The sequence below is a fragment of the Protomyctophum parallelum genome (assembly GCF_964188405.1).
Source record: "Protomyctophum parallelum genome assembly, chromosome: 7".
Taxonomy (NCBI): Eukaryota; Metazoa; Chordata; class Actinopteri; order Myctophiformes; family Myctophidae; genus Protomyctophum; species Protomyctophum parallelum.
Window position 1 is genome coordinate 47,535,058 of NC_139705.1, and position 27,300 is coordinate 47,562,357.

The 27,300-nt window shown below is 41.9% G+C and overlaps 1 protein-coding gene across 4 annotated transcripts; it reads right to left on the bottom strand.

The window, feature by feature from the left end:
- Nucleotides 1-10,889: 10,889 nt before the first annotated feature.
- On the bottom strand, nucleotides 10,890-26,401 carry tp53inp2b (tumor protein p53 inducible nuclear protein 2b). Of its 4 annotated transcripts, none has more exons than XM_083768445.1 (4): nucleotides 26,049-26,401; nucleotides 18,116-18,545; nucleotides 14,170-14,743; nucleotides 10,890-12,410 (listed from the first exon to the last, which is right to left on the bottom strand). In XM_083768445.1, the coding sequence occupies exons 2-4, from the start codon at nucleotides 18,237-18,239 to the stop codon at nucleotides 12,143-12,145; spliced, it is 966 nt and encodes a 321-aa protein (XP_083624571.1). In that variant the 5' UTR covers nucleotides 18,240-18,545; nucleotides 26,049-26,401; the 3' UTR covers nucleotides 10,890-12,142. The 4 variants fall into 4 exon arrangements, with proteins under 4 accessions (XP_083624571.1, XP_083624569.1, XP_083624570.1 ...); XM_083768443.1 differs by having other exon boundaries at nucleotides 14,170-14,746; XM_083768444.1 differs by having other exon boundaries at nucleotides 14,170-14,746; nucleotides 26,045-26,401.
- Nucleotides 26,402-27,300: the final 899 nt, after the last annotated feature.

Below are 27,300 nucleotides of genomic sequence, written 5' to 3' on the forward strand. Positions count from 1 at the left end.
GGCTAAGACTAAGAGGATAAAACCAGAAAAAAGCACTAAGACTTGTTTACATAAGGGTCCTCCTTTTTCAATTAATCAACCTGTGGGCCTGAGCCCAGTGGGGTCTGGGATCCTTGAGGGGGACTTCCAGGGGGTCCCCAGCTAAATTATCGATATAGTTATAGCCTTGCTATCATAAACAATTGTCAGACTCGATAAAATACATATGATAGTAGGCTATAGTCTTACTGTTGATCCAAGGCTATGATAGTTAGGAACCAAATTGGAGCCCTTACAGGTCTGTTACTGCAAGAGTGAACAAATGGAACCAAATGGACCATTTGGTTTCCAGAATGACATGGGTCCTCGTGGCCTGAGGGTCCTTGAAATTAACCACTGCTTTGGGGGATCCCAATCAACAGTCCACTTGTAGTATCTGGGAACCCCAATACACATTTATCATGTAGCCTATATCATGTGGAACCGGTACCAGTGGCGTGCACAGACATTAAAGTGAAAAAAGGGCACCTTGTGCAGCGTGTGGAACCGCCCGGTTGCCTTAACCCATTCTGGATGGGAACCCCTTTTGGTGTTTTAACTAAGCATTATGCTATACTTTAGCTATTGAAAAATAGCAGATCTACAAGCTCATAGCGTGCCACCGAGTGGCGCGCTACGAGCTTGTAGGTCTGCCATTTTGGAAAAATCGTAAAAATGCGGTACAAATCTTTGAATATATATTCTTTCAGAAGATGTTTTTGGATCAATGTCACCATGGTCCACTTACTGTACTCAGTGTACTGTACACTGTACAAAAAATGTTTTATTTTTTCCCCCCAAAAGGGCACATTTGTCCAGAGGGAAAAGGGCAAGGGGTGCTCTAGCACCCCCTAGTGTCTATCTGTGCACACCACTGACCAGTACGATGGTAACTCCAGACAGCCTGAGCAAGGCTATAGGCATCACCCCTTCTCCCTCCCCTGGTGAGATAATGCAATACTGTGATGTATATCATATTGTAATGTTGTTCACATACTCCATGCAAATAGTGCCATAAATGGTTAGATACTGAGATGCACAACGGTTATATACAGTAGGTCATGCAGTTCAGGACCCAGGGTCACTTCTAAGGTCTATCAATGGAAGGCCTAGCCACGTTGGCAAACGTTCCCCCCACGGAACCGGATGAAATTTGGGCACACTGTTCAGCAGAAGACAAACCTTGTGCATTTTACCTCGTGCAGCTCATTGTATGGGCATATGCACCTGTATATAGGCTGCCATGTCTTGTCTGTAGGCTACCTTCAGACTGAGGATCTACTGCTGTTGGTCATGATTTGTCTAACTTTGATTGTCCTTTAATAAACACTAAATTCAAAATAAGGACGACACCTTGGACTCTCTTCCTAATTAATTGCTTGGTCTACTCCTATGTTATCAACACCCACGAGACTACACACTAATTAAGGCCTCGCCCTGCACATGTCACATCAAAAGTAAAAACTATAAACTATACTATTAAAAACTGGTTAAACATCAGCCAAATAATATTAGAAAGAGGAAACATTTGTAAAAAAAAAAAAAAAAAAAAAGCCAATCTACAATCTCACAACGTTGCGAGTTTGTAGATCTGCTATTTTCACAATATATTTTCTGTGTAACCGAGTCAAACAACATGTAATGCCTCAATTTCCAAGTGCTTGTCAGGGTGGTGGTGAAGTTAAAATCTGATATTTTGTGGGTCACGGTCTGAAAACGTTTGAGGGTTTGAGTGGTTGTTAAAGATGGGGTGTCATAGTTTTGTACTTTGCGTCTATAGCCTAGACTTAACATTACTCTAATAATACATTGGTGTACCACCTCAGAAAATATTTGGCTCTCCAAGTACCACCATAACTGATGTTAAAATACAGGAGCGTATATACCTGCCCTTTTTGTTCCATTCCTAAGCCAATAATACTGCTGCTCTGACAAAACTGTCTAATCACTAATCAGCACAACTGATAATGATTAATAATGTGATTAATCTGTTCTCAAATCTTCTATCAACAGCTAGGTGTGCTGTCATGCTAATTTCAGGTGCTATACCTATAGTAGGCCTAATATAAATATTTCATTCCACTTTAGTCTTTTTTTCTCCTTTTTTGGGCAACCACCAGAGGGGGGCTCAAGTACCTGCACCAGTGCAGAGCTACCAACCTGCACACATTTTGTGTACCAACCATGCAATTCTAGGCGTATAAACACCTAGAATTGCGTGGTTGGTAGTGGTACACAAAATGTGTGCAGGTTGGTAGCTCTGCCAGTGGTACAAGTGGTTCTGCTCTAATACACCCATGGGTGTGGTTATAATATGCAAGGGTGTCTTCCCTGTGTATTTTTGGTTTCTTCCTGAAAGCCGGTAGCCTTTGATTCGAAAGTGAAAGGTTGAGTTGAGTGCACTAAGCATTGTTTGAGTGGTTGTTAAGAATCACACAGAAGGAGGAAGAACTCAAACCTCTCTGTGACGCCGATTGTCTTGGAAGTCGGTGGAGAATTTGGGCACTGCTGCCATTGGCCTGACCGCCTGCCATCTGCACTTCCAGGCTGGGACCATGGGGATCAACCATTGACGTGCCATAGATTCTCATCCCTCCTGACACTATAAGAAATGACACAATTGATTTATGAAAACAATCAAATACCATTTATTATCTACTGTATATCTATCACATTTAGCTGCAAGCAACTCTTCAGGTCCTATTTTTTTTTATATCTGGAATGATATAGATTATAGAGTTGCAATAGCAACCCTTGACAGCCCTATACATCCAAACAGAAAAGTCCCATCTGATTGTTAACCCATTCTGACCTGAGATCAGATTCATACGAGGTTTCCACTGGACACACACTGGTCTGATTAACCCATTCTGACCTGAGATCAGATTCTAAAAATGTCATTCGCTCTTTGATTTTTCAAAAATAGCAGACCTACAAGCTCGTAGCGCGCCACTCGGTGGCGCGCTATGAGCTTGTAGATCTGCTATTTTTCAATGGCTAAAGCATAACATGATGCCAACACCAAAATGGGTGCCCGGTCAGAATGGGTTGACAGCCCTATACATCCAAACAGAAAAGTCCCATCTGATTGTTAAACTCACCAACATTTATAATCTATCTGTAAAGTGTGTGTTTCATAAAAATCCACCTAGACACCTTATGAGCTATTTTGTCAATAAATTAAGTGATGATTATTTTGTATTATTTTAGTTGCATGTTGTACTCCCAAGTGTTGGAGTTCAGAAGCGCTCGTTTTCAATAATGCAACGCCCTGCAGCCTCCTGCATTATATGCAATTTCAGGACAGGTGGCACGCAGAACCACTGAGTGATTTCCAACGAGCACTTCCAAACTCCCAACACTCCAAATAATCACCTGCACGGAATTTATTGACAGAAAGTAGCTCATAACATTTTTATGAAGCAAAAACCTTGCAGATAGAAAGAGGATAATTCAAGCTTTCTGTACAGCTGCAATGTCAATCCTATATGGTTAATATCTGGAACTCTAGATTCCAGATATTAAAGGGACACTTCACCCTTTTTGTAAAAAGATATGTTAATGACGTTTAGAAGCTTTAGAACACTTTCCTGGGGGTCTTTATGTGTGTAATATGTGGTTTTAGATATTTTAGGTTGTAGCAGTGAGCCCAGTGTCTCTGATGTCATGGACACTGGGCTCACTTCCTTCCTGGACTACATGTTGTCTCAGTAAGACAGCTCTCACCCTATCCACAATGAGGAGCAGTGCACCAAAGAATTATGGGAATTGTAGTCCAGGAAGGTAGTGTCCATGACATCAGAGACACTGTGCTCACTGCTACAATCTAAAATAGCTAAAACCACATATTACACACAAAGACCCCCAGGAAACTGTTCTAAAGCTTCTAAACGTCATTAACATATATCTTTTTGCAAAAAGGGTGAAGTGTCCCTTTAAAGATGGAATTGCTTGTGGCTATATCACATTGTAGCCCCTTTCGGGACCCTCGGTTACCTTTTCTGTATTTTGGACGGCGGTATAACGCCTAATCACATTGAGGACCTGAGGGCCGGATGGGTTATAGTTATACCAATGGTTCTCAAAGTGGATTCCAGGGACATAAAAGTCTGTAACTCCTGACAGTATACAAATCCATTCATTTCCATTTGTAAATACTGTCAGAGTTAAGGGGAGACCTTGAAATGTTTGAGAACCATTGGGTTGTTAATATACCATCTTACCTGACTCCATGGCTGGCCGATCCATTGATGTGTGTGGATAGGTAAGTGCACACGCTAAAGGTCCAATAAACCTGTTTTCGTGGCAGCCACACTTGACATAAACAGTAGCAACAGGCAGCCTTGGGTAATGTTACTTCCGGTACAGGTGTTGTCAATTACAGGTGTTACTAATTAAGGCCCAGGTCAGACAGGGTGCTGCTTGTGCGTGTTCACTCACTGGAAAGGTCTCTGGTTAGAGAGAGAGTTCCCTAGAGTTAGGTTGAGGTTTGAGACAGAGAACCAAGGCCAAGAGATGAGGGATATAGGGCTGAGTATAGATCAGAGGTTCTCAACCTTTTCACACCAAAATAATCATATTTCAACTGGGACCCCTAGCTCTGGTCCATAGCTCTAATGCCTTCATTAGAGCATAAAGATGGAACTGTTCTTTTCCTACACTCGCATAAATGCAGACCAGCCTCTCGTCTGTAGCGTAAATATAAAAAAAAATGCTTTACCTACTCAACAAAACAGTGGACACACTCTGAGCCCCCCACCACACTTTTTGGCCAGAAAGGGATTTTTAAAATCTTGTCTATGAGATCTTTCTCTTGGCAATATCAGTAGAGGGCACAGTGGAGTAAATAAAAGTAATTATTTTCCGAAACAATCCCTTTCTGGCCAAAAAGTGCATTTTAAACATGTAGTGGGGGGGCTCAGAGTGTGTCCACTAAGGAAAGTGGGCTTTCTAATGACACAAACCGCCTTTGTTTTGGTGAGTTGGTAATTTTTATATTTACGCTACAGAGGAGAGGCTGGTCTGCGTTTCATGCGAGGGCTAGAAGCAAAGAGTGGCAGAGCCTTAATGCAACGTAACAGCAAGAGCTGTAGGGCTATGGACCAGAGCTAGGGGACCCCCAACTCTGACGAGCACGAGTTGTAGGAGTAGTAGAGGCATCACATTTTATTTCACTCAGTTCCACAGATAAATATTGTGAAAATAGGCTATTTTAAAAATCTTTGTCCATTTCTTGGGTAATATTATAAAAAAATGTTTGACCATTTTTCATAATATAGCTTTCATTTGACGCAGTATTTAAAGTTTTAGAGGCATTGATGAGGCCTTAAACATCCTTTACATTGTCCCCTTGAAGTGGTTAAAGTGTCAAGTGTCGGTGTCCCATGGGGACATGGAAGTTGAGGAACAGGTTTTAGTATCCTAGGTTCTACTCTCCCGTAGGCTATGTTCCTCTTTTATAATCTCGGGTAACCACAACATCCTCACCGACTGGTTATACGTAGGTAGAGATAGACAAATGCAGTGGTGGAAGAAGTATGTGTATAGGTAAATAATATAGCAATACCACAATGTAGAAATACTCTACGTTACAAATATCTGAATGTTTGAGTAAAAGTATTGGCATTCAAATATACGTACAGTACCAGTACAATAACTCATTATACTACTGTGTTAAAAAGCCCTATATTGTGATAGTACTCAGAGCTATAGAGTTTGTTTAGTAACAGGAGTCTCCATGTCTCTTCTGCTTTAAATTATTAAACAGAAAATGCAATTTCAGGTCAGGATACCAATTCTATCCAATCAGTCAGGATAGAGAACGCAGTCAGGATGATACATATTAAACAAGTTGAATTGTAAGTGATGACACAAACAAATGAGCAGACAAATTTGGAACTGGAACACTATAAAAAATAGCTGGAGAGACAGGCAGACTCTAGTTAACAAACACATAGCAATGATTACTTTTGTTTTAGCCAAACCATATCACTTTCACTTGGACTTTCCACCTGACAGAGACTATATAGGGCTGTATTTTGCGTGTCTTAAGTACCAGGTCTTATTCCCTAACTTGAGTAAACTAAAGACCTGGAGGCGTGATCAATGCCATTTGGCTATTCTGAGTGGCCAAAGAGCATTGATCACGCCTTCATGTCTTTAGTTTACTCAAGTTAGGGAATAAGACCTGGTACTTAAGACACGCAAAATACAGCCCACATTATGTGTCTGTCTGTCTGTCTGTTTAACACCATGCTTTCATTGCACCCCACACATGTAAATGACGAGACAAGATTCAGGTGTCCACCTGAGTGTTTATTATTGTTGTTGTTTTTTTGTTGGGTACCTGTATGTTCTGAATGGATGCTGGAAAAACCCATCAGGTGCTTTTTGCATAGGTCTTGCCTGTCAATGGACCACATACTGTCCATTTTGGTGGATGGGAAAAAAATCAATACATCACAAAAACCATGCAAAAATAGTGAAAGGCACGATCACCATACTGATATTCCATACAGATACACCCAATGTTTTTTTTTAATATGTCCATATATTTATTTTTTTATGGGGGATGGGGCATTTTCATTGAGATGTAATATGGGAGAAGCCCAAAGTGTTTTTTTAAGCTGCCATCATTTCAGGGCACAACATAAATATATAAAACTCCCCATGTGTCCCCCAGACATTCAACCCCTTTCATTTTAATCATTATTGTACTAGATGAACAATTTCTCTAATAACTAATGGGAAAAAAATACCAATATACTCTATTGTTATCAATCTGCTGATACATTTCTTTTTTGTTTGTTTCTTTTTTTAAATTCATAATCTGTTTCCTTTCTCTTCCTTTTTTTTTGTTAAACCTCTCTCGCATCTCATTGGCTAGACACGCCTCGTGGCCCCACCGTCTCTATTACTGATAGGTTGCTGGCTGCCACGCTTGAAGCCACACACACCCACACCCACACCCACACACGCACACACGCACACACACACACACACACACACACACACACACACGTCACATTAATAGTAATCATCACACACTACATACCCATATCACAACAATACCTTTTAGGTTACATTGGTAAGAAGAGTAAGGAGACCAAAATAAAATAGGAAAACAACGAGAAAAGGATGGGGAGAGAACAGAACCGAACACGTTCAGCAGTGGATGGCCCTGTAGGGATAAGTCCAACACCTTACATGTGTACTGTATAATGTGTACAAATGTATAATGTAGCAGCAGTGGCTCAAATGACCAAAAGCCCTAATATCTCCCCCAAGTGCAAGGGGTTTCCCACTTTAGCGTTTAGGCTACGTAGATAAGATGTTGGCTGTGGTACACATAGATACACTGGATAAATAAACACCAGGGTTTTACTGTGTGTACAATGGCATGTTACTGTACTGTCAACTCTCACTCATATTCTCCTACTCATACATGTTCTTCATCTTCAAATAGTCTCTTAAACAGTTTCCATCACAGGCATAATATGTGTCATTCCCCGAGGTCTAATCAGTTACAAAGGTAACCCCTGCTGTGTGTGTGTGTGTGTGTGTGTGTGTGTGTGTGTGTGTGTGTGTGTGTGTGTGGACTAGTCACCTCAGATCCATCCACTGCTTTGTTCAGAGGATAAAACAACAGCCATTACATAGCCATCTTAAAAAAATAAAAATAAACAGAATAGGAGAAATATATGATATTTATAATTATATCGCAAAGTATATTATTAATATTCTGAATTAAAACAATCATTAATAGAATTGGCGATGAAGGGAGAAAATGATGTGTAATTCCAACAGGAAAGAAAATAAACATAACTATATATAGCCTATTGTATAATTGAAAGAAAGAACATTTTCAAAATAATCTGCAAACATCATCTTGTCCCTCCACTGGACAATTTCCACTCATGTATTATAACACTGCCAATCAAAGCATCCTCACAAGCATGTAATCATCAGCAAATGCTGCCCCTCCTAGGTTGTCTCGCCCCGTTTGCCCACTAGAGGGCTGTGTTGGCCTATGGCACATGAATGTTGTTGTGCCGAGGATCCCACAAAAAAACAACAATGCAGGATCCTAATGCAATGTGAAGAAAGATACTACATTTTGACTATCGAAATGACCCACTGCTGTGCTCTTTAAGCCGTGAGGCGAGGCAGAGAAACAAATTCCCACATCACATTGGTCAGTAAAGCCTGATTTATACTTGCGTTGCCGTTCGCGGAAATAGCAGATCTACAAAGATTGGCTGTATTCACCGCGCGCAACACTGGCAAGCGAACTAATCAGGCTAAAGCCACTCTGAGAGGACTCAAGTTCTACTCAGAGTGGCTTTGACATCTAATGCAGCGATACAAATTTACTGTCATATATACAAGAGGAATACATTACCATTTTTTCATGTTTTAAAATAGTTTTAGTATTTTTTTTATTTTTTTTTAGCTATCACGTGTCATTAAACATTCTCTCTCACACACAGATGTGTTTGATTCAGAACCAAAAATCCCAAACAAAACAAAAACAAATAAAACAAAAAAAGAAATTAAAGAGCACACTGCACACAGTTAAAACTTTGACGCACAAATTGTATGACAGTGCAAACTTACATCCATGTCTCAAATAATTTACAAAACATTTGTATATTATACGTAATATAAGCCTATGCTTCAGCACCATTTTTTACTATTATTGTTTAATACATATATAGTGTAACGATAAGCTAGATCTTTAAGTGGACGCTGTTAGGGGCTGGTTGTGCGAGGGAGAGAGAGAGAGAGAGAGAGAGAGAGAGAGAGAGAGAGAGTAAATACTAAAGAAGGTATATGTATCAGATATAGAGAAAAACTAACAATGTAAAGGGTTGTGTGTCTACGAGCGAGTCTAAAGGAACAGAATACCAGCACTCACGGATCAATAGTCTTCTATTTATTAACGGCAACAAGAATGGCGTTTCAGCTGAAAAAGCTATCCTCAACGACAGCGTAGTCAAGTGAACCAGTCTATACAGATAACAGACATCTATATGTCTATAAGAGAGAGAGAGAGAGTGTGTGTGTGTGTGTGTGTGTGTGTGTGTGTGTGTGTGTGTGTGTGTGTGTGTGTGTGTGTGTGTGTGTGTGTGTGTGTGTGTGTGTGTGTGTGTACATGTTTGGACGGCAAAGTAGAGAGAGAGAGAGAGAGGCTCTATTCGACTATAAGGGTTAAACCCAGAACCTTCCCCGAACCCAAAACTTTCCAGAACCAGTGCCGGTCTGACATAGTGATGTTGTTTACGTCTCCATTAGCCTATAAACAGGACAATCCTGTTTAAAGAGGGATGTGAGTTATTCTTGGAGAGTCCCTACTAGAAGTTCTAGTAGTTCAAGCTTGAACAGGGCCATAATTAGGTTCTGAGAACCTTATCTGAAACCCAGACGTTTTGGAAATATTTCCATAAATAAATATTATTACACGGCACAGCACGGTTCGCTTTTGTTCTTGCAGTCGAAAAAGAGACATTCCTCTGTTGCCTTCTTGAACTTAAAAAAAAGGAAAGGAAAAGAAAAGAAAAGAAAAGAAAAGAAAAGAAAAGAAAAGAAAAGAAAAGAAAAGAAAAAAGGAAAAGGTTAAGTGCATCTTCCCATTTCTCTCGTATTGTTCAAATGGGTGATGCCACACTGACTGTGGTTGAATATGAACGTAGTGTGTGTGTGTGTGTGTGTGTGTGTGTGTGTGTGTGTGTGTGTGTGTGTGTGTGTGTGTGTGTGTGTGTGTGTGTGTGTGTGTGTTGATTCATGTGCCCAGCACGGGCACATGAATCTTAATTCTAGACTGATAGAATGAGCCTCAGACTGCGTATTTCACAGTGATCTTTTTTTTTTCTTTCTTTCTATCTTTTTGTTTTTGGGGGGAGGGAGGGGGGGGGGCATTTTTAATAGCCAGTGTATTTCCTCGTTATCTCTCAGGAACAGGCTTTTCTTGGCGTGTACATCAGGCAGGCGGACAGAGAACTTGTAGGCGTTCATTGGAAACAAAAGAAAAATGTTGACAAAACATAAGAAAGAAAGAAAGAATAAAGAAAGTAATAAAGTTACCATCTTATATATACCGCTCTGCACCCTACTCTTAACCTCTCATACCCTAGTGTAGCCCAAAATCAAGCCATGAATCTCACATGAAATCAGCATTAATAGTCTTTGCCATCCTACCAATTATTATATTTGTCCTAGTAGCAGTTCGCAATTTCAGTGAAGATATTATCACATAACAAAAAAGACAGCAAGCTTATTGATATAATACTAAAGGTGCCTGCACACTGCTGCGTGTTTCAGATTCTTAGAAGCGTTTTCCTGTCGGTTTGCCAAAAAACGCGTCCAGTCTGCAAGTAGCCTACCTTAGTGTGTCTTGCTATGGATCTACCTTCTACTAGACATGTGTGTGGAAATAAAAAATAGTTTTTTTAACTTATTGTCTCGTGTTCTGTGGAACTCTACTTTGATCTGTTTAGGAAGTGTTGCTTGTGCAAGTTTGTGCTGCGCTCTTTCAGCAAATCTATTGGTATGCAAAAAAAAAAGCTTAACAAGAATCTTGTTAAGTTCCTGCTGCATGATATTTGGTTTTACTACTATTTGTCAAATGCTGTTTTCTAGGCTGATGCACGACGCAGGCTAAAACTGTCTAGTCTAGCCTTTTGTGGTTGTTTCATAATGTGTGATTGTGTTTTTTTATTTATAATAACTATTGTTAATCAAGATAGGCCAACAATCCAGAGACAAAAGCTATAGTACGCATTCAAATGAGTTAACCCATTCTGAACGGGCACCCATTTTGGTGTCAGCATCATGTTATGCTTTAGCTATTTAAAAATAGCAGATCTACAAGCTCATATCGCGCCACCGAGTGGCGCGATACGAGCTTGTAGGTCTGCTATTTTTGAAAAAAATCGAAGAACGACTGACATTTTTTAGAATCTGATCTCAGGTCAGAATGGGTTTAATCAGACCAGTGTGTGTCCGGCGGAAACCTCGTATGAATCTGATCTCAGGTCAGAATGAGTTAAATGAAAGCTAAACAGGCTGCTCAGAGGGCTACACTATTTACACTTCTCCATCTGCCTCCTGCTATATGCACCAACTTCCTTCCTTTTAATTGGTAATCTTTTATCCTTTACTCTTTAGTCTGTTTTGTTCAGCCTCTCACCACCCTCTACCTGCTTTAATCCCTCAGAAAGTGAGAGAAGAGAATCTCAGACATTGTGCTTCCACTGATGAAAACAGAGTGCCCCTTGTATTCACTCCTACTCCTGCTTTATGAGTGTCTGCTCAAAATACTAGAGTAAATAGCCACAGTCTTGTGATCGTCTCCTCACACTCCTCAAACACACGGTATATACCCCTCCAACCAAAACATGTGTGATCTGCTGTAACTTAAAGCCTCAAGGATAATAATTAGATGTTTTCTCGTGATCAGTTTTGAGCCTAAAATGTCACCTTTCTGACGCATTGTCCCGCCCAGAAAAGCCTGTTCTGTTGGACTCGGACTCGGAGAGCACACTGTGTTTTGTTTTCTTCTCTAACTCTACTTAAATGATTAAAATGGTTACATTTTAAGTAAATAAAAACATGCCTTAAGAAGGGACAGTGAAAGAGGCAATAATAGTTACTCTGAAAAGGTAAAAACAAGGAGCAAAATGTGTGTTGTTTTGCACACATTATTATTATTATTATTATATAATTATTATATATAAGTTGATCAACAAATTGTGGCCTATTTTAAATTGTATGGATACTGTCGTATTTCTGCCAATCAATACAATACGACGAGATATAAATAGAAGATAATTGACTTATTAGAGGATTTGGTTTACAATGGCGTGGGTAGATTTGCAAGAAAATATAGCAGGTGGGATTAGTTTAACTTTGATATACTAATACAAGCCAGCATGAGTAATTGCATGTTTTTGCAAATGTGTAGAATACATTTTTTTTGTTTTAGTTTTTCTTGGTGGATGAATATGCTAAATTCCGTGTTTGTGTGTGTTTGACTGGGTTTGACTGTGTATACAACAAACAAAAAAAAAACGACAAAAATGCCCTCACAGAGTAAACAGCGTCCCCTTGAGGCTCTAGGAAGCTTTCAGTGGCAGATGTTGCGCTGATTGGGCTGGTGCAGGAAGGTGCCCCTGGCATGGCCCGCGCGGCGAGGCACCTGCTCCCGAGTGCGGTTCTGCCGCTGGATGCGGTTGCGGCCCAGATGGCGCCTCTCCACGCGGGCTTTGCCGCGCTGGACCCGAGCCACCTGGGTGACCTTGGCCAGGGATCCGGCCTGGGTGGCGGCGCCGCGGGTCACCCTGGTGGGCATGGTGCCACGGGCGGCGGGGACGGCGGCGGGTTCCATCACCCTGCTGCAAGGTTGAGAGAAGGACGTTAGTAGAGCCCCAACGGTTAAATCAGGTTCCATCACCCTGCTGCAAGGTTAGAGAAGGACGTTAGTAGAGCCCCAACGGTTAAAACGGTTTACTATTAGTCAGACACTCTTAACCCATTTTGGGCGGGAACCCCTTTCGGTGTTTTAAACATTGTTATAATTTAGCTGTTGAAAAATAGCAGAGCTACGAGCTTGTAGGTCTGCTATTTTAAAAAAGTCGTGAAAATGTGTCACGTAACATTTTTAACTCAAATCTTTGCTTCTGTGGGGGTCCCTGGAACAACATATTTTCAGATGGGGGTCGGAGGCCAAGCGTCCTTGACATGAAATATCGAGCACCACTGATACAGTGTCTGAAAGAGGTATTTCAGATTTTTATTTTTTTGACCTAAATGTGTTAATCCAGAGCAACTGTATAAGCATGGCAAACAGAAGGTAATACATCAAATGTATAGACACAGACAGTGTAGCGCCTCAGTAAATGTATTAGACACAGATAGTGTAAATGTATACACACAGACAGTGTAGCGCCTCAGTAATCCTAATGGCCATAACGGACTATGGCTACATCGGTTACATCGGATTGGCCAACACATCGGCAGTTATTTCACTGTTTTGATTTATTTATTTATTTTATATATCACAATATCAGTATAGAGCACAGACGTCATGACGTGACTCGCTTATTCCCTGCATGTTCCCGGACGTATTTTCTCTATGGAGAATAACATTTAAGGGTTTCTTAAAATCTTCTCAGTGCTTACACTGTAGTCCAAAAATAAACAAACTGTCCCTGCGATATTGTCAGGGAGGTGTCTCTGTATCGTTTACGATAGTCAGTCAGTCAGTCAGTCATATTTGATACAGTCTGTTTCTAGTAAAATAATTACAAATTCAGTCAGTTGATTCTTCATATCCATATGAGTAAAACCGCCGGGATCATTTGTTTATTTTTGGAGCACAGTTCTTATTTGTCGCGATATAAGAAAGGTCTATGGGAATTCAGAATGGGGGAAAAAAACACGACCCGCGTAGGATGCGTAAATTACATCAGACTTCGGTGCTCTATATCAGCAGTTTTGCAGCCAGTGTCACCACTTTATACCTGGCGTTCATATATTAGGCATGATGTTATTATAGGCCAAAGTTTGACAAAATACCGGCACCCAATCTACAAGCTTAACTTTTTTAATTTGTTGTTAATAAGTTAAATGTTCTCAAGCTTGAACAGGGCCAGAATTAGGTTCTGAGAACCTTATCTGAAACCCAGACGTTATGGAAATATTTCCATAAATAAATATTATTACACGGCACAGCACGGTTCGCTTTTGTTCTTGCAGTCGAAAAAGAGACATTCCTCTGTTGCCTTCTTGAACTTAAAAAAAAGGAAAGGAAAAGAAAAGAAAAGAAAAAAGGAAAAGGTTAAGTGCATCTTCCCATTTCTCTCGTATTGTTCAAATGGGTGATGCTAGTTCACAGCGCACACACACTGTGGTTGAATATGAACGTGGTGTGTGTGTGTGTGTGTGTGTGTGTGTGTGTGTGTGTGTGTGTGTGTGTGTCTGACAAAATATCAGTAAAAACTTCAGGATTGTTCCGGATTGTTGACATTCTTCGACCCAAAAATCTGTTGGTCTAGTCTAGTTAGCATTTATTGTATGAAGACACACAGTGTGTCCAGGTGTGTGCGGATGGATGGATGGATGGATGGGGGGGGGGGGGGACACTTGTCTCACCTCATGCTTCCGGACAGGCTGCCGACGATGCTCTCCTCCCCCACCGTGGACAGGTGGTTTGCGTTGGACACGATGGAGGACAGGCTGCCGGGCGACACGTAGACGGACATGCTGGGGTGCTCGATGAGGAGGTCCTCCATTGGACTGGTCTCCGCCGTGGCGCCTTCTGCAGTGAAACAGGGGGGAGGGGTGACAAACCAGCTCTCATCCATGCAGCCCCTCTCTGAGCCCGAGCCCGCCCTACTGCCGCCGCTACCCCCACACTCTCTCCCAGACCCGGGGGACACTGACGGGGTGGACGGCGTGGAGGAGAGCCTGCCGGCCCGTCTGGGAAGGGTCGCACCGGCGCCCGGACAGGCCGAGGGGTGCGATGACATCAGCACGAGTCGCGCCGCCGCCCCCCGACCTTTGTTGGTCCTGCGGCGCTTGTGGGGTGGGTGGGGGCTGGGGGAGGGGCACTCAGTCCTCGAAAGAGGTGTGCACTGATTGTTTGATTGGTCGGTGTCTGGGGGCGATGGCGATGGCGCGGGAAGGGGAGGAGCCTGCGTGTCGGCCTGCATCATGCAGTCAGTGTCTTCTGAGCGCATGTTAGGATCAGGCACAGGCGTATACAGGCGGTGCCCAGTAAAGCACGGATATGATGGTATGATGGCGAGGGGGATGATGCAGAGATTTCCATGCAGGTTTAGAGGGACATAGCGGTAAATGGAGGGGGGGGGGGGGGCACACATACGCACGCGCACACATACCGGCATAGGGAATGTGAGGGTGGGTGTGTAAATAAACAAAATTTGGAAGGGGGAGGGCGGGGGAGGAGGAGGGGAGGTAAGGACACAACACAAAACATAAAAGTAAGAATCATATCATTAGTTTATGTTTGAGCCTCAGAGCTTTTTAGCTGTCAGTCCGGTCATGGCTAAATGGGACCCGACTTTTGTCAAAGCTGTAAATGCCTGACCTATACGTGGTTGCATGCCATGTCACACACGACCAACAGCCAATTTACAAGCTCACAATGCGTCATGCTGCGATGCGCTGTGAGCCTGTAGATCAGCTATTCTCGATCTATGCGACACCGGCGTGTGCAAATACAGTACGTATAAATAAGACTTACCATAGATAGAGCACTGAAGTCTGACATCACTGCCGCTAGAGGGTGCTGTTCCCCTAAGTCACAAGAGTTATCTTATTCTTTTCTATTATTTCCCATAGAGAAATCTTAGATCCCAGATAAGAACTGTGTTAAAATAAACAAATCCTCCTAACAGACGTTATCAAATGTAACTAACAGCTCAGTATCATAAACGACACAGGGCTCGATTTTCTTCGCCACCGTTACCCACGACACGGCCACGCAAGTCAGCCGCGCCGAGCTTGCTCTGTCCCTTAATGGTATTTTGGTCCAGCGTCACCCGCTATCCATTTTGCCAATACCGGCATTTGCGCCTAGAGGTGTCGCCATGGGCGTGTTGGCACGCTTTCCCCTAAATCGCTATTTTGGTCACACACATTTGGGAAGGCGATAGTGGAGTTTAAAAGCGCCCGTAAGCCGTATGCCAAATTAGTTTGGTGTATAGAGCGGCGTAAGGCTATGAAGCAATATAGAACTGGGCATAACGGGTAACGGATAAGGGATCTCTAAAGGCAATGGCATGTGGCACGGTGATTGGTTTCATTATTGCAACGCCCAAACCACACCTATGCATAACGACGGGTAGCGGAGGTGTTTTAGGGATTCGGACAGGTGACCAAAAATAGCCACTTTAATCCATTCTGACCTGAGATCAGATTCATACGAGGTTCCCACTGGACACACACTGGTCTGATTAACCCCATTCTGACCTGAGATCAGATTCTAAAAATGTCAGTCGCTCTTCGATTTTTCAAAAAATAGCAGACCTACAAGCTCGTATCGCGCCACTCGGTGGCGCGATATGAGCTTGTAGATCTGCTATTTTTAAATAGCTAAAGCATAACATGATGCCAACACCAAAATGGGTGCCCGGTCAGAATGGGTTAATGCGGGAACGCCCCTTCCCTACTGCTAAATCCCCAAATTGTGTATTTAGAATGCTCTAACGAAAATATAGCCCACAGAGTCACTCACACACCTAACAGAATCGCCCAGCTGATTTGTTTATTTTGGATCACAGTTCTTATATGACGCCATCTAAGATTCCTCTCTGGTGAAAATGCTTACATGACCCAGGGATAGCGGCGGTGGCATCAGGACTTTGGCACTATTGGTGGAACATTAACTTGTCTCTTCATGCAGGTAACTGCCCTTGCCACATATTTTTATCACCATTTGTATTGACCCGTTATCACGCAGCATAACCAAATATTATGTACCCGATAGGTCTACAGTGCAACCTCTTGTAGTATGAAAGGTCAACAATCCCTCATTGTGCCGTACACTATCATACTTTATGGTTGGCTTGGCTTCTTTCACATATAATAATGTGACATTGATTGCATGTCCTATAGCTCTGATCTCCACTCTATTGTGTTGTCTGCTTATTTACATTTACAAATAAATAATGTGCAGTATGTATGTTCTGCTCAGGTGCTGTTTTGTTTTTGTTTTCTCTAGCGTGTGCGTGTGTGCGTGCGTGCGTGCAAGAGAGCAAGTGGACCAGAGAGAGAGAGAGAGAGAGAGAGAGAGAGAGAGAGAGAGAGGGAGAGAGAGAGACTTCAAAGGGAGAATTATGTCAGTTTTTGTCATGTCCCATCTAGCCATACGTCACAGAATGTCTTGGTGTTTTTTCATTATGTAAAATATGTTTGTTTTTGTCATACAAAACATATTATTACAAAAACAAAGTGGAAGCAGATGCATGTTTATAGCGACACTGACTCCAGTGGTTGTTGACATTTATATGGCAACACCCATGGTATGGAGGCCATAAGCTTTAACACCTTAACTGTACCATACCCCCACTCTTATAACCACATGAACGCTCACATCCCTATTCCGGGGACAGACATTCAGTGAAAATAGCTGACCTATCTTGTACGTCTAGATAGTAGGTCAGCTATTTTCGGTAACGAGATTTGGTGTAGATGGAAAAAAAGGATTGGGCCTAGTTTAGGGCCCTGTGGGACCAAGGGCAACTAAGTATATACCGGTAGTTGTTTTAAGTATTTAAAGAACATGATGTCCCATCCTCTCTCCTTCAACCAATCACATACATTATCATGCTAGCCATCATCAGTATGTTAGCCAACATAGATCCATTTGTCATGCAAGAAGGTGCCATAAGAATGTACCTTCTCAGCAGCCTAGAGAGCAAGAAATGGGGTCTAGTAATGTGCACAGTTTATTTTTTATTTTTAACATGACTGTCAGTAGGGGGTTACCAATAGATGTACTCAATTGTAAAACATATTTTAATAAAATTATAGATTAATTAATGTCATGTGACACATGAACATATAAAAATAATTGTTTTGATTTGCTGTTACTTGGTACTTTTCAGGATTCAAATTCAGAAGTAGCAAAAGCAGCAGATCTGCAAGCTCTAAACGGCGTAAACGCTCCTCGTTTCGAGCTTGCAGATCTGCTACTTTTGATGCTTTTGTGTGACGATGTAGTGTGTATGATCAAGTAGTTAATTTACGGGGGAAAAACAGCAATGGTATACAGTATAAACAAATTAGCTGTAACATTATTCTATTTATAGAAAAAAGTAGCATATTGATGAAGACTAAGAAGATAATGGATAGGTCTACAGTATGTGCACAGTTTGTCAGATGATAACCAGGCTCACTCATTCCCTGAAGAAGGCAACTTGTTGCCGAAACATTGGAAAAATATATATTTGATGGCATCGTGACTACGAGCTGTGCGGCCTCTTTCCTTTTTCAACAAGGCTCACCCCTTATGGCTCTCAGTTGCAGACATGCAGTACCAACTAATCTCCAACACCTTAAGTGAGTGACTCACCAGGCAGGTTGACCAGCATCCATCCCTCCTCGTCAGCCTCCGTCACACAGGGGTTGGGTCCCTTCAGCTCAGCGGCCACCTCCTCCACCTCCCCAAAGAACAGGCTGCTCAGACGCTGAAACATGACTGCTTCTCCTCTGCTTGCGTCTCGTCGGCGGTGTAGGATCAAGGGGTGTCAGGTGTTGTTTGATGACGCCGCCCGGTGCCGTGTGTCGTCGTCTTTTGTCGTGCAGTGCACAAAAGAAAAGCTGTAGCTGCCTTTGTTATGTTTTTTTTTATTATTTGTTGCTTTATTCGCTTTATTCTTTTTTAGTGCTTTTTTGTTTTTGCTGGTCCTCGTTAGTTGTTGGATGCTGCAGACGGTTACACACAGGACTGGACGAGCTTCGTAGTGCAAATGTAAGGTTTCACTTGGTTTGGAGCAAAAGGCCTGGAGAGAGACATGGGGGAGAAATTGGAGTGTGGTCAGTATGGGAGAAGAGAGGGTCAGGTGATCCATTGTCAGAAGCTTTCTCTGTGTCTGTAAATTGACCTCATGCTATAGAAGACTCACAGCTGTGCTGCTATACTAGCCTGGCCAATGAGCCAAACCGAATCAGCCGTTGGCAAAAAATACAATTGCCTGCCAGCGGACAGTGTGATTTGAGTCTGGCTTATTAGCCAGGCTACTGCTATACCACCTGATAGTTGATCCCTGACATCACATAAAAAGGGGTGAATTAAACCTGGGGAGGTGTACGAAAAGTTAACCACTGAATTAACATTCTAAACATGACTATCTAACATTACAACCAATGGGCAGTTGCTGATTATGTGCAGGCTGAACTTCAGCCCTCAGGCCTCATGAATTGAATTTGCCCAAATTAACTGCAATCAGATGGACCTTAATCTTTCTTTCTTCCAACGTTTGACTTTCACCTTCTTTGGCTTTCGTTTTTCATTTTCTTTGGCTTTCATGTTAACACTGTTAGACAACCTGCATATTGGATTAGCTGGGACTCGGAGCATAATATGCAACTCGGTATTGTGAAGTCATTACACATTACAGTATGTCTCTGTCACGGCCGCTGTGCACTGCATTGAGCAGGATAAGCAAATTGCTTTGGAAAATAATGTTTCAGCTCAGTGGTAACAAATCGTCGTTGTCGGGCATAAACCTTGTATCTCCATATTTTTCTAATTTGTTTTTGTAAATTAACACCCCTACTACAGCATCACACAACAACATCTAAATTAGCAGAGGCTCAAGCTCAAAATGCGGTGTGAAGTGACGTTTTTCGAGTTTATAGATCTGCTACTTGAATTGCTCATTTTGAATTTGAATCCTGAAAAGTAACAGTTTGAACATATGAGGTTTCCACCCGACAGAGACAATTATATAATATTAGGTTGAGGAAGCTGTAAGACTACTGTCACCCAACAAAGAGTTTTTCTGAACAATGCACAACCCCCCAGCCCACAACTCCACTCCCTCTAGGTTTGCTGGGCCAATGAGAGGGGGTCTCTCTCAGGACAGATGGACAGACAGATGAGGAAACAGATGAGAGACAGGAGATAGAAGACATAAAGACAAAGCCTCTCACCAGCTCAAACAAATAAATGGAAGAGCACACAATGCTATAAATAAATAAAACCACAGACAAAAGAACAGAGGTGAATGTGGCTAACTAGAGAATGGCTGACCTCGTTCTCACTCTGACTGTGATTAAGTAGTGCAGCGTACAGATGTTTTAAACAGCCATGTGTTATTACGAGTCACGACACATACAGACTATTTACAGGTGTCTGACCTCAACTGTCCCATGTACGCTTTGTTAACACAGACAATTATGCTCGTCTCTTTTGGAAACAAAAAACATCAAACGTTTTGTTTTTTGAAAAATAACATCTTCTGTCCATTGCTAGTGCACTTGTCTGTGCGTGAGTGAGTGCGTGAGTAAGTGCGTGTGTGTGTGTGTGTGTGTGTGTGTGTGTGTGTATCATCGAGCAAAGGGAGTCATTGAGGAGATACTGGATATGGAGGAGAAGGTATCAAAGTCGTCCTCCAAGCCTGTGCTTTTCCACTGAGAAAAAGGCTGAGGCTGCTGGATGAATATGGGTACGATTAACACCCACTGGATTCTGGTGTACCGTCAGTTGGGCTCATTACCTGCTTTATACCACTTTTTGGTGTTAACGAGACTAATCAATTTAGTTGAGTTTTAGTAGCGGCCTTCAGTCTGGAGAGACCATGGCACAAGTGCACTTGGATTGGATCAGGTGGTGCAGGTGCTGAGGGAACAGTACTTTGTGTGTCTGAGAAGCCCAACACGTGATTTGAATGTGCTGCCGTAAAGAATACATTAATTGTTATTTTGTTGATATACATTTATTTTAAATATAAAAACGCAAATCTTCATTGTTATCTGTTTAATAAATTAAAAAAAGGAATCGATAGATTAACCACTACAAAAGATATCCTACAAAAGACACACTTAAGGACACTACATTGACTTAACCAGTTGATCCCCGGCATCCCTATTCAGCATCCCTATTCTGCCAAAAATAGAAGCTGACTGTGAGCCTGTAGATCAGATTTTTTGAACAAAGCGGTCCAAGACTTAAGTACTGTGCAAAGTGTGCATAGAGAACGGGAGGAGACTGCAGAGATGGGACTGACTGACTGATAGATATATAGATAGCCAATAGAAAAGTAGAAAATTGAGAGGGCCTTAAAATTAATCTGGGATATAAGTATGTGTAGACAGAGAGCGAGAGCAAAGGGAATAGATAAGCATGCATGGAAGGATGTTTGAAAGGTGAAACCTGCTTATTTGACCTGCTGACACCGACACCTCAAGCACAGGGCGAGGTGCTTTGTATAATTCCCAGATCATTTCTTTGCCATGAATAACGAATAGATACTGAGAGAAATTTTACATTTGTAAGCGAGAGTAGAAGGACTAGTGTAGACAAGGGAGATTCCAACTATTTCACGGTTACATCATGACATTCTTAAGAGCCAGGTCTTTGCTGAGCCCTATGATCTTTTGAATGGCCCCTAGTTGAGTTGTGTGCATTTTTTTGCATAACAAACAAATATGACCCCAATTCCCCCTAAGAGAGAGAGAGAGAGAGAGAGAGAGAGAGAGAGAGAGAGAGAGAGAGAGAGTAAATACTGAAGAAGGTATGTACCATACTGTATATAGAGAAAAACTAAGAATGCAAAGGGTTGCGTGAATACGAGCGAGTCTAAAGAAACAGACGGATCAATAGTCTTCTATTTATTAACGGCAACAAGCGTAGTCAAGTGAACCAGTCTATACAGATAGACATGTCTGTTATCATAACAGACATGTCTAAGAGAATGTAGGTGTGTCAAAAGCATGACAACATTTCACACCATCTGGAATTGTTTTGAGAAACACGTTGACGTCTCCAAAATGCAAGTCCAATTGCTATACCAAATATTTATGAGGGTCATTATTGGACCTATGAAAAGGTCCAATAGAGTTGACTGACAAATGAACTTCAAAAAGGTGTGGCTCAGTACATAAATAGAACAACGTCAACAACCGCTGGGCCAGTCATCACAAAACCTGCAGTTTGTATACTTTATGTCCACCACAGAACCTGAATCATACCCTGAACGTTAATTACATATTATGTTATATAACACTGTTGAACCAATGCCATGTCTATGTGTATTTAAAGATCGCCCAATATGGCCTGGGCCGTGGCTTAGCGGTCTAGGCACCTTGGCTGGTAATCCAGTCTGGCAGTGTCCCGTGGGTTCGACTCCTGATCCCGACGGCACTTACTGCATGTCATCTCCCCCATCTCTCTCCCCATTTCCTGTCAGCCTACTGTCTATCCCTCTATATAAACAATATATATCGCCCAATATGGGGTGCCATCAGTTCCAAACACATGAACCCGGTGTAAATTCCAGCAAACTCTAATTTTTATGAAGCTGTTGAAACATCCAAATGTCTCCATGTCTCCAAATGTTTTAGAAAATAACCAAAAGTGCGGCGTCCATATTGCTCAAAATGGAAGTGGCCTGAAACCAATTTGGCCAAAAAAGGGTATGAAACCCTACAGTATATTCCAATTTTGTAGCTTGTTTTCGTGTACAGGTTAAAAACTACAGAACTTGGCAGGCTGATCTTAAGCCAAGCATACACTGTGATGTAAGCAAGGCAGTGGCAGCTAATACAAATTAATCATGGGTATGTTAGATTTTGGTGTGACTCATCATGGGTGCGGACTCGATGTGCAAGCATTTAAAGTAAGTAAACAGTATTGTCAATGCACAATGACGCAAATCAAACGCACACACATTTATTTTCTGAGCAACAGCTGTGTTGCTTACATCACAGTGTACATTGTACAATATAGTCAGTCTGCCTCTGCCATGTTTATGTTTTGTGCAGTTTTTAATCGTGATAAAACTTGTAAGTTATCTTTAACCCATTAAGACTTGGGGCAAATTCCTTCTAAATCAGTTGATTTCTTTCAAGATTTTTCAAAAATGTTCAAAAATAGCAGCGCGGCATGCAGCGACTGTGTGCGCTTTTACATCTGCTTTCAATATGAATAGCCAATGCAAAAATGTAAAATGTCACAGATGCTGTCAGAAACTTTTAAAAGGTCTTCAACTTCTCCAAGACTCTGTGTTCGTGGCTGGTACCCACAACTCACCGCCTCGCAACTAACTATTTGTATCTCCATACAAATTATGTGCATGGCCTGGTGTGACCTCAAGACCAGAGATGTGTTCAAATAGCGGAGGGCAAACTATCAATCACGTGACAATTAAGAGGGAAGGAAAATGCACGAGGGATTGTTGTGTGTTTTGCATAGGAGATATATGCATGGCTACATTTCTGAAAGGTGACACTTCCTGCTTATTTGACATGGCGATCGTGACGCCAGCCAAACGCACAGCGGACTGACAGCCACTACAAGCCATCTGCCACACTGTACACGCCCTCTCCACATTTATTACATAAGTGGTTTGTTTGTTTTGGTTTAGGACACATCCCATGAGAAACAAATGAATACTGACAGATTTAAATTAGGAAGGGAGAGTAGATGGAACGGATCCAATAGGGAGTAAAGCTTCCTGTTCTCAAGACCATTTTGAGCCCTGTGGTAGTATTCCGTCTTTACTGTAGTATTCCATCTCTACTGTAGTATTCCATCTCTACTGTAGTATTCCATCTCTACTGTAGTATTCCATCTCTACTGTAGTATTCCATCTCTACTGTAGTATTCCCCGGCGTCTCCACTGTAGTATTCCGGGGGCAAACATTCGTTAACATGCATCAAGTGGTTATTAGTACTTTGTCGTATGGCCATATCACGCGGCGAAAAACTGTCATCTACAACAAGCTCACAGACGCAATGCAATGTTCTAGTTGTAGAACTGCTATTAACTTCACAAGTCTGCCTATATTAATGACAATGCCCAAAATAGGGGTGCTAGGTCGACAGTGCATGGTAAACAGTTTCATTATCACATGCTTGTGCAATATTGTACTTTGATTTGAAAAAAGAAAAAAATATATATATACAAATCGGTAGGTGATTTACTTACAGCCGACTTTTAGTTCGATTTTGTTTTGCAGAGGCCAACTTCCTAGCCTCTGCACTATATTCTTTGGGCATTCCCAAAAGTGGTGAGCAGTTGAATCATAGGGCCGTGACTTATAAACACAATGTTTGCTGTTGCTCTGTCAGAGCTGTTTTGCATTTAGTTGCAGCCATAAACATAGGCATTGGGCCAGAGGTGAACTCTTGTTCACACACAGTAAAAGCGAATTATGCTTTATCTGTCCGTTGTAAAGATAAGACACCAAACTAATAATAGTCACTGAACCTATAGCAAAATACACGAAGGGAAAGAGATTGGTTCCATTTCAGGTACAATTTAGCCTTGCATTGACAGTGACATTGTTACTTAGCCTACTAATGCCCATTGCCTGTGATATAACATTACTCAACATACAAGCTCCACATTGATTAGTTCTGCTTGTAAAACTGTACTTTGGAAATCAATTATGTTGTGCCATATTAATGCTATAATAACATCATGTATATATAAAAATGAAATTCTGGTGTAAAGATTCAGTAATGTGATAAGATTTGACCTGATAATAACCACTGACATGTAAGCTTTGCCAAGCCATGAGACCAATAGGACAGGTTTTTTTTGTGTGAGGCAGCTGACCCTGACCTCTCAGTCTCAGCCAGGGCAGACACCAGTCAGTGGTTGGCCACTGACATACAGCGCAATAAATGCAGGCATAAATACACAGGCTAGTAGAGGCTACTGTAGTTAAGGGTGGATACTGTACTCTGAACTTGGCAGGCCCGCCCTATATTTTGATATTCCACATTCAAGGCTCAAGAGTGCAGTTTATATTTCACATCTACAACTGCAGAGCCTAACAGAAAGAAAGCCCTGTCCACAGGCTACAGCACATCTCTGTGTAATGCACTGATGTGGCTCTCTTGTTCACTACGTGTCCTATTTCAAGCTTCAAGTTATTTATGACAGATCTTCCGCCAAATACAACTGCATACATGTCTGTCGATCAACTGATCTGATATATAGACAGTGCATAGAAAAGTGCAATCCATTATTATTATTATATAATTCCTCTCCTGTTGGACGTTGGTCCTTTAAAAGGGGGCGGGGCGAATGGAGCTGGAGGTGGGGCTTGACAAAATAGAAACAAGACGCCTATGACGCGTCGAGCTGTTCTGCACGTCACGGACGCTGCGAAAGTCAACCCAGCCTCTCTCTCTCGGTCGTCCAGAGGAGGACAAAAAAAGAAAAAAATAAGGGGGGGAGAGGCGAGCCATCAATAACTAGGGATAAATTCAAACGTATACACTACAGCCCATAAATGTCATTAAAATGTCACTTGTTCAACACCGTTATAACGTATAGCATTAAAAGAATGTGTTGCCTGCAGTGTACGACCGTACGTCGTCTGCTTTGGCTTTGTCAAAATCCCTGGACTCACTTGTACAAAAAAAAGAAAGGGAACATTTTCCACCTAGCTTCTGAATCCGAGCAAAGCAAGCAGTGTGTATAAATAGGTTAAAAACGACCACAGGATACTCGGGGAAAAAAAATCAAAGCTCTTTTTTTTTTAGAAGACAACCCCAATGGAACACAAAGTCTTTGTGCAGATAGATTATTCAGGCTATGCATGAATTATCCGATCAGCTTCTCTACAAGCTGAAGGGGTCACAGCAATGACAGTCTGGCTCAACAACATTGGCAGCTTTGAAAGCGGGCGACACAACATAGAAGGATGTTTGTCAATAAAAAAAGGACGTCTCTGAGTATAGCCTGTGCTGCAGAAATAAACAACAATAAGTGACAGTGCTGTCCGTGATGAAACAATAGAGGACCAACGTCGTCCCACCGCCACGTAGATACATATGCACAGTATATCCTCCTCCGACCGTCGAGTCGACTGCATTCAGCAGCATCAACACGGTGAAAGACAATCGGGTCGCTCTGGTTAGAAGGGATGACGTTATTTTTTTTAGGAGGTTGAAGAAAAGCGAGCCAACATATCAGCTTTAAATAAACTACTAGACTGTGGCTTCAAATATCCCTGCGCCTGACGTCTATATGGGCTGCAGAAATAAAACATGTAGGCTATGCACTGCACTGGACTATAAAAACACAGACAATGATATATAATTACGTCATGAAAATAGCCTATGTTGTCTCTGTTGTGTGGTGCATGCTATTAATAATGGCCTACGTCTGTGTGTGAAATCATATGCAGATTGGCCTATGTGGGGGTATTACATAGTGTATATAGCCTATGTATGCACCAGATCCACTGGCGAAAGGATCTATGTCTGGACAACACTCTCATTAACACTAACACACAAAAATACAAGTAAAGAAAAGCTTACCTGCCTTTGCAATAATAAAATTCAAGTTGTAAACGCGGATCTCTCTCTCATCAACACACACAGTAGTAGAAACGACAACAATGTTCTTAAAGCATAGCTTTAGGTTATTACGCCTTTATAATAATAAAGTGAGGTAGTTAAAACACCATTGACATGTAAAAAAATAAAATAACAAAAAGGCTTTCTTCTCAGAAGAAGGAGCTTCGTGTAAAAAAAAATGTTTACACGAATGTTTCCGATCGAAACATCTGCAGGTTTTTGTTTTTTTCTTCCCCTCTGTTGCAGATTTCTATTCCTCCTGGCCTGTGTGTGTTTGTTTATTGCTGTGCTGCCGTCCAGCTGATCCTCAGATCAGAATGTACGTAGAGCGCACAAAACAGCTGATTGTGAGATCACAATACTCCCAGAGACCGCGCCCACCCCAGCCCCGCGACAGCCAATCGGAATATTACACCAGCCACCAATACAAGGCCTCTCTCTTGGTAACAGGGTGTGGGGGTTGGGGATAGTGCTGTCCAGAGCCATAGCAAAGCCATAGCCCATAGGGTGCTGTCAACCTGCAACCACACACAGATGGAAGAGTGTTGCCATATCTGCTTATTATAAGAAACGCGGGGCTTGTACATATTGTACATATAAACGCAACCACCAATATGATATTGGTTGGGTGGTTACGTTTTTTGGATGGGGCTTGTTTCTAAAGTGTAGTTGCTTATTTGCGCTTGTTTCCTAATGTTGTTTAAACCAGTGGTTCGCAATTATTTTCATGTCAAGGACCTCCAAATTAAAATGTATTTGCCCACCGCAGCCCCATCTGAACACATTTTGTGCCATGCAGCCCAGGGACCCCCCCCCCCCCCATATCAGATTTGTGTTGTTAGAATGTTTACAAATATTTCAAATGTTATTTTTTTTAAACTAGCAGATGTGTTATAGTTGTATATAGTTGTGTTATTATTGCTCTTGTGGCCTATATAGTTGCTTCTTTTTTTTGTATAGTCCTGGTTGCTTATTTCTCTCGCAAAATCTGGCAACAGTGGAAACCAACACAGATGGAACAGAACATACATGGGCTCTGTCTGATCCAAGATCAGATTATTTATTCTGCTCTCCCATATTGCAGAGTGGAGGGCTGGGGGAGGGTAGGCTGATCCTGGGTCAGTGTTCTAGTATAGCTCCAACTACGGACTCTCTAAAACAAGGAGAGTTGAAGGTCTGTTGACAGAAACATTATGTATTGTGCTCTCGTGCCTCAA